The following is a 12,868-nucleotide window of genomic DNA, read 5'->3' on the forward strand; positions in this document are numbered from 1 at the left end:
TTTTTATTCAGGGAAACAAAAAAAGTCGCCAGGGGCAGAATCAGGTGAATAGGGAGGGTAGGGCACAGAAGTCATGCCCTTTTTTGATCAAAAAATGCTGGACATTCAGTGTGGTGTGGGTAGAAGTATCTGTAAATCACCCATCATGAAATGGGCAAATACATTGAAAGATTCCTCAAAAAAATTCACTGAAGCCGAACGCAGCCTCTCACAACAATGCCAGCCGGTACACTGATACAGGTGGGTTCCTAGAACACTCACCTATCGGGGGGAAGCCTGGACTACCAGGGGCCTGGCCTCCAGAAGATAATTACGATTTTGTTGGGTACCCCCATGTACGCCAACTTTTAAAAATGTGTAACAGAATATATTTATGTGTTTTTTTCACCTGCAACTTTTATTTAGAGTAGGCAAGAGTCGCCTTGATCATATAACAGTCTCCTCAAATTAAAAAATAGGAGCAGTTAGTGACTGATATTAAATTCAATTGTGTATTCTGTGAATTTCAAAGTGGTATATAAAGTGGTTCTCTTGTATACACTAATGGAAGGCTTTAAATAACTCAAGTTCTTTAGTCTTATTCAATTTCTCATAGTCTGGACTTGAATTAAAAAGACCACACAGCAGTCAGCCCTTTCACACTGAGTAAAGCCCAGAGAAATATTTCTAACTGGAGTTCTGCTACCACACTGTTCTGGAACTCCTTGTGCCTAGGGCTCTGAAAACTTAGAAAAGATTCCGGAGTTACTGTACAAATGCAGTAGTAACTGAGGTTGCTGTTGTTGATCTTTTTTTCTCCATTTCTCTTCTTCCCCTTCTAAAAAATTGAATCTATTGGAGTAATCAACTTTTAATTTTTTCTTGAGGAGAAAAGGGGAGAAAAAGCAATCCAACATTCAACAAGAACCATTTATGGTAATAAGGCCCTCTTCCTGAAAAACAAAAAAAGCCTTAATCTCAGCACATCTTTAAGACTTTTTAAGATTACTGTACCTTGTAATAACTCTAGAAAAGAAATAATTAACTTCAAAATTAAGTCATTTTGAAACTTCAACGTATTATTCTTTTTTTAAAAAAGGATTTTATTTATTTTTAGAGAGAGGGGAAGGGAAGGAGAAAGAGAGGGAGAGAAACATGAGTGTGTGGTTGCCTCTCACGTGCCCCCGACTAGGGACTTGGCTTGCAACCCAGGAACGTGCCCTGACTGGGAGTTGAACTGGCGGCCTTTGGTTCACAGGCCAGCACTCAATCCACTGAGCCACACCAGCCAGGGCTCAACATATTGTTCTTAAGCAGCCTTCCACTTTTTGCATTTAAATGTGGAAGTTGTGATGTTACTTATTTTCAGATAGAATGACATTTTAATAAGCTCCTCTAGAAGCTGGAGAGCAGTTGATTTTATTCAAAAAACTTGAACTTTTCCTAGGTTAAGCAATTCCATGCAGCTTTCTTCCTCAAAATTCCTATGATCCAACAAACTAAACTTCTGAAAAAATCTTAAGGAACAAAAAAATATTGCTTAACAAACATTCTCAGAAGCTGTTTCGTTTTAAAACTAACATCAAAAACTTGGAAATAACCAATAGGGAACATCTGGCTAAGTGGAATATGCTGTGGGAATCAAACATGTTTTAGAATATTTTACAATATGGAAAAACATGCACAATATATTGTTGGGTTTTTAAAAAACAAATTTCAACATAGTATACATACACAGTCTCATTTTTGTCTAAGTATGTGTGTGCATGGAAACAAACTAGCTAGGTGGAAAAATTACAGATGATTTTGTTTATTCTCTTTTGTGCATTTAAAATTTTCCACAATGGAGACATATTACTTTTGTGCTTGGATATTTTTTAATCTTGTTAATGCTAAGTTCAAATTAGATTTGCCCAGGTAGCCTTCCTCGTAATAGAAATCATTAAATTTAATTATATTGATCTTTTACTAAAATGCTCAAGCTTTGCATTTCTAACTTAGGTCAGAAGATGAAAAAGGCCTTGCTACAAGCTAGTACTGCAGTTGTGAAAATGAGTAAACTGGAGCTATGGATATGTATTTTGAGGAATCATTTGGTATTACTAAGGAAGAAAGCAAATTAATAAAGTATAAAACATGCAAAATAATACTCTATACTGTCTAGGGATGCCTACATACGTGTTATAGTATGTTTTAAAATGCATGCAGCCCTGGCTGGTGTGGCTCAGTGGACTGAGCGTTGGCCTGTGAACCAGTCACCGGTTCGATTCCCAGTTAGGGCACATACCTGGGTTGCAGGTCAGGTCCCCAGTGGGGGGCACGCAAGAGGCAACCACACATTGATGTTTCCGTCTCTTTCTACCTCCCTTCCACCTCTCTAAAAATAAGTAAATAAATAAAATCATTTTGTAAAAAATGCATTCAAATGATAAACACAATTCAGAATCCTGATTACTTTTGGGTCTTGGGTGATAAAACTGGGAAAGAATATGTCGGGGATATCAAATGATGACATAACTTGTTTTTCTTAAACTGTTTGATAAGCATATGGGAGTTTGTTATATTATTCTTTCTATCTTTTAGTCGTATGTAAATGTTTTCTAGACTCCAAACCCCGAAATCATATCTATTCCTTATAACTGATTCATATTCTTCTCTAATATCAATTCTCTAGAATGCAGTGTTCTCAATTTCATTCAGACATTTAAGACATATTTGTAGCCAGATTTTACTATGCATTTTGGGGGGCCTACCCAATTGAAACAGTAAATAAAAAGCAGTGTAATGTGGACGGCTAATGCCTCCACCTGAGGGCAATATGCCCCTGAAGCCGGTATTCAAGACAGCTATGCAATGGGGTTTAAAATCCAATGTTTATTCTCATTATCAACCTGAACAGTAATTTAACTAATCGGTGGTTCATTTGAGATGTCTATATTTGCCACTTACAATCCAAACAGCTGTAGTCATTGGTTGCAAGGCACAGTCTCTGTGGAGACATCAATATGCAAAGAAGAGCAAGACCTAAAACCTTCTGTTAACTCTCCCCCCAGCTGTTAAGTGCATTTGTGAAATTAGAGTTGACCTACAAGTGCACTGTAATGCTTTCAAATGTAGTATTTAGAAAAATCAATATGGTTAGGGAAGTGTACTAATTAGACAGCATCCGAGCAATTATAAAGTCAGTATTATGTCAACATACATTTTTATTACCCTGAGTCTAGCATTCATCTAAGACAGAGACCTATTAAATATGTCCTTCCCAAATTACCAGCTAAAATCAATCAATACCTTCTCCTTGAATTCTGTGGTAATTAGTAGGGGTAGATTCGGAAGTAAGAAATTACAGTAGGTTCTCTATTTCAAATGAAAACTGATTTTGGTATAGTTGTAAACCTTACTCAAGGAGCAGGTGATAGGATATAACACGGCTCCCCCGCACCCCAACCCCAAGAAGCCATAGTAGAATAATTGAAGTAGGTGAAGCAAAAGAAATTTTAACACCATGTGCCCCCAAGTGTATCTCCATGCAATGTGGCATAACAGTGGACTTCCACAAAATAACTATGGTAAACAGATACTGAGCAACTGAAACAGCAAGTATGTGCCTTTTAAACAAAGGCTTAACTTCCATAATGACTAAGTGCATTAAGTAGTCATAGTTTCCATTAACTGAGGCTCTAAAATGCACACAGGGAAAAAAGGTGCTATTTATGGCTACATAGATTATACACGAGAACAGCCATTTTCAAGATCAACAGCAAATAATGTGCCCAGATGTGTGAGCCTTGTAGTGAGTTTTAGTTTCCTACATTCTGATTCTAGGACATATACATCAAGAATTGAATTCTACATCAAATATACATTAGAATGATTCTCATAGATCTTTGTACTGGTAAGAAAATGATGTTTTTATAGCATCCTGGAAGTTAAATACCAAAATTTATCAAGCCATTAAAAAAACTTTTTAAGCTAGCTCAATGCACCCTTATGTAATATTCTGAACTACTCGTCATAAGTTAAAAGATAAATTATACTGTTCAATGGTTTGACAAGAAGTAAAAGTTGAAAAATGAAAAAAATCCAAGGGAAAAAGTCACAGTCTCACTCTGGCGCAGATTTTTTGGCAAATTTCGATCCAATTTATCTTAGAAAGTATGAGAAACAGTATGTAGCTGTCCTTTTGGAAGCAGCAGCAAGAAGTTCATAAAAGTAAAATGCATACACAGCTGAAGATTTATAAGCTATGGGTTAGCTGTGTTTCCCCAAATTTCAATCAACAGCCACTGGAACATCTCCACTTCACTACGCCACCTGCCAAACAGCCCCAATGTGAACTTATCACCTCCTGAACCCCACCCACACAGGGAGCGTTCCCCACCCCATGTGCCCAGGTTAGAACCTTGAAGTTCTCCTTGACTCACTGTCCTTCTTCAACTCCTAAACTCAACCATTCATCGAGCCACGTTACACTACCTGAATCTGGTTTTCTTCGTCTCTCCTATCCCAGTTTAGACTGCCATTATCACTCAAATAATTTCTCTGAAAGTATGGTTAAATATGTCCATTTTTTTTTTTCCATAGCCTGCGTTCTCACTAGAGGAAGAATCACATTTACAGTTTTGGGTGCATTAGCCTGGGTGCTGTTTTCCATCAGAAATCAGTATTGTCAGTGATTCATGGGAGTGATGATAAAAGATAAAACTGCTAGCTTTAAGACTTGCAACTTTATTATGAATTTCAGCTCCAGACTATTGATTCTATAAACCAAAGAAACCCCAATGATCATCATATTTTAACATACTGATCATCTTTAAAAAACTAAGTAGGACCGTAATAAATATTATTTGATGTTGATCTTCTGATTTTGAAGATATCTGTCCCCATGTATGGTCTAGTGGCTAGAAAGTAAAACACATATAACCTTACGTGACAAAGACTCAAGAAGGGAAATGGAATATGATCAAATGAAAAATACATAGCTAGAGAATTACCGGAATGCTTGATTCAGAATTTGATAATGAAAATGTTCTGGTGCCAATCCTATGACCACAGCATTAGGATCGCTTGTTTGTATTCCTGGGAAGGGAAAAAAATATGTGATTGTTGAAAAATGCAATTTAAAGTAAAGTCACATTTTATAATAATGCAGTTTTAGTCAATCAAGTATAAATTTTTGCTGTAACAATAATCTAAAGTTTAAGAAATTATCCTGCCCTGTGCATTTTGGAAATATTATAAGAGATATTTGAAAGAAAAAGGTCTCCTAGAATTTTTGCATATTTCTTTTGCATGGTTTTACAGCTACTCAGTAATTATAATATCTGAACTGCAACATGTAACCTGATATTCTCAAATACGTAATTTCTAATTTCAAAAAGCTTTACTGATTATAATCAACAAGAACAGCCATGAATTCTCTATGAGCTATCAGATCAATAGCAACTGATGAGGGAATGAAAATCTAAGAGGCAAGGGAAATTAGACACTCTAATTGACACAGCGGAGGTTAACACATTCATGATAAATATGTAAGGCACTGTAGATTCTACTATTTTCTACATAAAGCCTCACTTACTTCTAGTGTCACAAATATTACCCTATAATTTAAGCATATTTTAAGGCCTTGGCCCCCTTAACAGGATTTCAGATGTGACAACCAAAAGGGTACATTTACCATCATAGTTATTAAAAGTCTGACTAAAGGTTCTTTGGATTATCCATATACCAATTCCTATTTGCCTTTCTTATTGCTTGCCTTTAAGTATTTTTCACTAACGAGTCCACCAAAATGTAAGGGAAAGAAATAGGAAGAGTAGATGTCTAGGGTTTCCAATTTTCCCACTACCAGCAACCATGAGTATTGAGTAATTGATTGAAGTTTATTGAAGGAAGAAAACAAAATTGTTGGCTATGGTAAAGGGTTTTTTTTGTTGTTGTTGTTGTTCCTTTTATTAGTTCATCTACCACTAGCAAAGATACTCAATGACAGCAAAGATATTTCTTGCCTTTCAAAAACCCATCTACTTTGGGTATTTTCCTGTATATAAGGATGTTTCAAATATTGCCCAATATTTGAACCAAATATTACCAAATATTGAACTGAATGACAAAGAATCCTTCCATACCAGGGACCCTGCTTATATAGCCCAACACCAGCTCACTGCTGATACAACTAGAATATATTTTTTTTAAATTCTTACCCAAGGACATGCTTATTGATTTCAGAGAGAGGGGAAGGAAAGGAGAGAGAGACAGAGAGAGAAACATTCACTCATACATGCCCCTGACTGGGGACAAAACCCAAAACCTAGCCATGTGCCCTGATCAGGAATCAAACCTGCAAGCTTTTGATTTATGGGATGACACTCCAACCAACTGAGCCACACTGGCCAGGGCATAACAGGAATCTTAATTTTTTTTAAATAAAGTGAAAAGAGAAAAACCTGATTAAAATATTGTTTTGTAGTACTTCAGCTAACCCAGAAACACAAATACACTCATTATAGGGTGTATTTTTCATTATTTTTGGTTTTGCCCAGTTTCTGAATACCATTCTTATAATCAGGTAATTCATTAGCTCATAAGGCTTGGTGAGAAGCAGAGCTCAACCTACAGTAACAGAGGCTTAAAACACCAGACACGTTTCCCACCTCTCTTGCAGCTACGGGTGCTAGCATGAAACAGAGGCTCTGCCCATCAGAAATACCTACCCAAGGTTCTGAACTGGAAGCTAGCAAAAGAAACAGAGAAAACCTCCATTGGAAGAGGTAACTGTTGCAGCTTCAAATTCTTAGGCAGCAGCGCTGCCTGAAACATCCAATCTTCAGTTCCACTGGAGTCAACTGGGCAAGCTGCAGAGTTCAAAGCTTTAGCAGGGACAATCAATGGCATCTGATCAATTCTGCGACAAGATGCTGCACACTGTTCCTGGCTGCACAGCCCCTAAGCCTACATCTCCAGGCTCCCCCTGACAGTTTTGTGGGCTACCCGAACAGCCTTTCTCTTTGTCATGGAAATTTTTAGAAATATATAAAAGTAGAAAGACTAGTATAATAAGCCTTGATGTACCTATCACCCAGCTTTAGCAATCTTATCTATTATTCTTACCTATCATTCTCTACATTTTTTTTACCAATGTTACCTATCATTTTCTACATTTTTTGAAGCATTTTCAAAGCAAATCTCAAATATCATGTCATTCATTTCACCTTTTCATATTTCAGTGTGTATCTGTAACTGATAGACTTAAAAAAGCTACCTTAACATTGTTATGCCAACAAAGTTGATAATTTTTAAAAATATCACTCTAGTCCACATCTGAATTTCCCCAAATGTCTCAAAATGTCTTTGTACATCTGATACGTAATTGGCATCCAACAAGGTGCATATAGTACATTTGATTGTTCTGTCTCCTCGCTCTGCAACAGCACCCCTCTTCACTTATCAGAGCAGCTAGATCATTAATCCTGGAAAATGTCCCACGTTCTGGATTTGGTTGATTTCTTATACTATTATTTAATTTGCCCCTTTACCTTACCTTTCCTGTCAACTTTTAATTAACTTTATAGCCTTCATAGATTCACATTCAATTTTAGGCAAGATTTTTTCATAGGCAATGTTATAAAACTCCTAATTATGTCATGTCACGAACCACAAAAATTCCATTTGTTCTAGTACTAGTGGTGTTAAGACTGACTGACAGGTTTAAGTGGTGTCAGGCTGATTCCTTCCTTTTAGAGTTTCCCATCAGCCCTTAACTAATGTGTTTAAAATCTATTGATGTTGTTGCCTATTTTGTTAGGGCTTCCCAATGGTGATTTTTTAATTCTGTCATTCCTTTTGCATTTAATAGCTAGAATTCCATAATGAATGTACCCTTATCAAATATTTGGTTACTCTAAAATATAGTTCAAATAGGAAAGGCAGGATAAATGCTTGTTTCACTCCCTTAATTTTTTAATTGATTTTTTAGAGACAGAAAAGAAGGGCGATGAAAGGGGGGAGGAGAGAAAGAGAGAGAAACAAACACAGATTTGTTATTCCACTTATTTATGCATTCACTGGTTGATCCTTGAGTGACCTGACCGGGGATCAAACCCGCAACTGTGGTGCATTAGGATGATGCTCTAACCAACTGAGTGACTTGGCCAAGTGTGTTTCACTCGTTTAACTTATCAATTTTCAGAATAATGATTTACTATCCTAACAAACTCCAATAGTGACCAATGAATTTTGAGGGAATGAGTATCATTTGAACTCACAGCATTTTATTTTTTTATTTTTAAAAATATTTTATTTATTTTTAGAGAGAGGTGAAGGAAGGGAGAGAGGGAGGGAAACATTAAAGTGGTTGCCTCTCACACACCACCTTCTGGGGACTTGACTTGCAATCAGGTATGTGCCCTGACTGGGAACCAGTGACCTTTTGGTTTGCAGGCCACTACTCAAGTTACTGAGCCACACCAACCAGGGCTGAACTCATGGCATTTTATTCATTTGCGTTGCAATCCATTGCAATCATTACTCTTTTTGATGATCAAATATCCCTTAAAATTGGCCCCACTGTCCTTTAGACATGACCTCATTAGTCTTCAATAGTTTCCTTACTAACACAATTAGTTATCCCAAACTCATACAACACCTTCCCAGATCTGGAATTAGCCACTACTCCAAGGAACTAAATTGGGAAATGGTAGTTGATCCTACAGTCTGAGCACTGGGTTGCCATTGTTTCTAGGTCTTTCAAGTGGAAGATCTAGATAATATGTGTTTTTCAAGAGAACAAGGGAGTTGATAATGGTATTTTCAATTACAAATTAATAATACACCGCTTTTAATTAATTGATTTTTTAATTTGTATGAGTTCTCATTTACACTTAAAGTCTTGGATCTTAATGATACTAGCGTTATTACTACTTTGTTTTATCCTATATGTATGGTACAATATTATATATAATTTAAATATAGCAATACCAACAATACTAATAACACTAAACTACTGAATGCAGTTTAAGATGTCTTTGCAGTTCTTTTTATCCTTAGAATTTATCCTACTATGAACAAATAGTCAAAATACCATATTTCGAAGTCATTTCAAATAATTCTTTTCTCTGAGTAGTTAAGTCACCAACTTGATATAGAGTTTAAGTTCATTTGTTCCAATTTGCTTTTAGTTTTCAGGTGCTGGGTTTTTTTTTTACTGTTTAATTGTCTTTTAAATATGTAAAATATTTACATAGTTCCAAAGTCAAAACTATGTAACAAGGTACTTTTAAATAATTCTCATTTCCTTCTCCCTTCCTCCCCCTTTACATGACCATTTTTAGTAGTTTTTCATTTATCCTTCTTAGCTGCCTTTTATAAACATTGTGTGTGTGTGTGTGTACGTATATATATACACATTTCCCTCTTATGAAGATCACTTCTTATCTGGGCATAAAAATCTTGGTCACTACTCATTTGCCAACTCCAAAGCATTCCATTTGGTGGATCTATCACAATTTAATTAATTAATCACTTCCAATGATCATTCAGGTTGTTTCCAATCTTTCATTATTACCAATAAGGCTATAATGAACAACCCTGTTCATATGACGTTGTGCATTTCTGTAACTATATCTTGGAGACAGAGTCCTACAAGTGACAGTACTTGCTTCATACACACATTTGCTAGCTGTTGCCACATTCCTCTCCACTGGAGTTACACCACTTTATATTGCTGTCAATGCCCAGATTCCTCTAGTGAACTTATTTTGTTTAATTCAGCCAAAATTGGTTTATTACAAATTATTATTATAATAATTCTTGATACACAGAGAGTAAAAGTTGTGAGGTTCTGCTCAACTGTATATCCACGCTGAACTTCCCTAATTGTTATTTGTACAGCCATTACATGGTTTTATGTTATATTTATACCCATTTTTCTATATTATTTCATTTCAGTCTGAGTATCATCTACAAAACAAAGCAATGTGGCAAAGCTTCATAAACTAGAATATTTTTCCAGTCTGTTAATTTTTCCAAAGAGAAAACAGTTTTACTTTCGATTGATTGAAAATATTTCATGATCATCGCAAATATTTCATACAACACAGAATGACATCTATTTTTAAAAAAGGAAATATTGGATTATTTCATTTAATCAAATGAATACAGTGGCTCATGGATCAAGGATTATAATACTCAAAGTAATTTTGGCCTGTGCTTTTTCAAACGGTGGGCCATGCTCCATTGGTAAATTATAAAACTAATTTGGAGGGCTCTAAGCAGCAACACAATCAAATAAACAATTAAGTAAACCAAACAGAAAATAAGGTACTTCTCACACAGTTAGTATTGTGTATCATATATAAACACACACATATATGTACTAGGTTCTATGTAATGTGTTTCGCTTACTGCGGACTGCAGTCAGAACAGTTTTGAGAAACACCAAATTAGATTCAATGATAGGAGGAAATCTGAATAAATACTTCTACGCATTCAGTTTGAAGAATGATTTATAAGAAGATATGAAGACCCAGTTTTTAAATCCTTCCAAATTTCCCCTACCTTGGAAATCGGGTAATGCCCGATCATCAACTAGCAGCATGGGCCGGACTTGTTTCTGCTCTACTAAATTCCTGGCTGCAGTCAGAGAAGTAAATATCTCATCTTCAGAGATATCAAATTCCAACTTCTTCAGCCTTTCCAGTAGGTCTTTCTTGCTCTCCTTGGTTGTGTTGGTCACAAACCTAACCATTAGAGAAGTACCACGTAACCTGGAAAAGTAAAATTCAGATGTCAACAGGGCAACTTTCACAGTGTAGCCCCATAAAAATCTTCTAATTTGGTAGCACTTGCCAAAGGTCAGAAAGTGAAAGTAAATTTTTTTTATTACCATAGTCTTTAATGTTATCTACCGATAATTGCGTGCATATTATCTACCTCCTCTGGGCTGCTTTATTACCAGAGGCCACAAAGTCAAATTGTAAAAGCTGTGTCTACCTTTTGGAGAACCTTCTGTACTTTAACAGAATTTTACTGCAGGGTTTTATCAAAGAAATGAGTAAAACAAAACTTAGTAACCACTGTACTCACAGAATATGAGAGGTGAAAGCTACCTTTTTATTAGTACGATCCTCTCTTCTTGAGGAGGAGAAAATTGAGGCCTAGAAGAGCTAAGTGATATGCTAAGCTTTATACAGCTGGGTAGCAGCAGAGCTAAGACAAGAGCTCCAATCAATGTCCTGGTATAGGACTTGATCTCCTATACTAAGAGAACAGGGGACATCTCAAGGTGTTTTCTTTTTCTTAGCCAATTAGACACTGGCTAAATCCTAATGTGTTAGCAAATTTATAAACAGAATCTATCTGGACATCTCAAAGAAACATTACATTTAAAAAAATAATAAAATGTGTTTTCCCCTTCAACTACTTACATACAGGATTGTTCTGATTCTGTGATGTGCTTTCGGAACTTAAACTGGCAATCAGATATCAGAGAGAGAATTCATGATAGTCTAGCTTTCTTTAAAAATGAAAATTACTGTCTTGTTCCTACAGTTTTTAAATCCAAAATCTAAAAAGAATTTTAATTTAGCTACAATTTAAAATTTTATTTTAATACCCTATTGCTTTTTATTTTGTGCCTGTCCCAAATGGACACAAGGTGTAAAAGCGCTCACCATAATTTAAAACAAGCAAGCACATAAAACAGAAGAGATTTTTAAGTATTCACACAAAGAACATTAACTAGATTTGTATGATTAAATAGTTCACTGTAATAATGATTGTCTCTATAATATCTAGCTTTTCTAAAAAACACATTAAAATTTGGTAGTTTCTCTCTCAAAAGAAAAGTGATTATTTCAATATAACTATTATCCTAAAGATTAACAATTAGAAATACTGAAATAACCACATCATTTTTAATAAAGGTTTTAAAAAAACTTTTATTTTTTATTTTTTACTGGTCCCTCAATTTCCCATAGCCTGTTTGTTTCTATAGAAATCAAAACCAGCCAAAACAATATGGCAATTTCCGTGGATGGAAATTCACCAATGCAATTTGTAGGCACCGGCCCCTCCAGAATGGCAGGCTCACAGTAACAGAGATTCTTAGTGATGCCATTCATTCTTCAACATAAATAAAAAGGTTTTTCTTTCAATCCAAAGTAGAAAGCTTACTTTTAGAACAGTAAAAGCTCCTGTCCACAACCTTTCCCAGAGAAAGCCTGACTAACAGACAATGTTAAGGAGTCAAGAGAAAGTCCAACTATGCATCTACTTTTCTTTTGGCTTTACACAACACATTGTCCACCTATAAGATGAACACTACCTAAACTGACAGCTTCCAAGATAAACAAGTCTCTTTTTATTTGTTGATTCTCCAAATGGAAAGTAAGCTCCCTGAGAGAATGCAGGCAAGGTCTGTATCAATCTTTTATCCTAACACCTGGCACTGCGATACTAGCTACTAGATTTTCTACAGAAAGCATACTATTGGCTATTTTAAGGTGGGAAAATGATAAGCACTGCATGCTAAGTACTGCTGACTTTGAAAACTTCTCTAAATTATTTTAGTACGAAAGTGCTTCATACCAATTATTTGTACTGTTGTACTGATGAATATTTTTTTCAGGACACGCTGAAGTAAACATTCACATTCAGTTTACTTTAACAAATTTTTACTATGTATCCTGTCTTGTATCTAGACGTGTTAATTACTGTGGCTGATACATTAGAAATATAAAACAATCTAACCTTCTAAGGCATTAAATTTAGTTGATGGAAATAATCCTAAAATTTCAAGTCCCTTAATTAAATTTTATTCGAGCAGCTGCACGCTCAATGCTAGATCTCAGGTGAAGGGGAGTGCGTGGCATTACTCCTTTGTGTCTGTGCA

The 12,868-nt window shown here is 35.6% G+C and overlaps 1 protein-coding gene across 3 annotated transcripts in view; it reads right to left on the minus strand.

Annotated features, from left to right (window-relative positions):
• Positions 1 to 12,868, minus strand: part of HDHD2 (haloacid dehalogenase like hydrolase domain containing 2) — a 31,355-nt gene that overhangs the window by 11,795 nt on the left and 6,692 nt on the right. For all 3 annotated transcript variants that reach the window (XM_054583605.1, XM_054583607.1, XM_054583606.1), the window contains exons 3-4: positions 10,534 to 10,742; positions 4,974 to 5,058 (exon numbers count right to left, since the gene is read on the minus strand). In XM_054583605.1, the coding sequence (XP_054439580.1) occupies positions 4,974 to 5,058; positions 10,534 to 10,742 (294 nt within the window). The remainder of the gene's footprint in view (positions 1 to 4,973; positions 5,059 to 10,533; positions 10,743 to 12,868) is intronic.

Source organism: Pteronotus mesoamericanus, unplaced genomic scaffold (genome assembly GCF_021234165.1).
Source record: "Pteronotus mesoamericanus isolate MK-2021 breed Mesoamerican mustached bat unplaced genomic scaffold, CSHL_Meso_final contig_74, whole genome shotgun sequence".
Classification (NCBI taxonomy): Eukaryota; Metazoa; Chordata; class Mammalia; order Chiroptera; family Mormoopidae; genus Pteronotus; species Pteronotus mesoamericanus.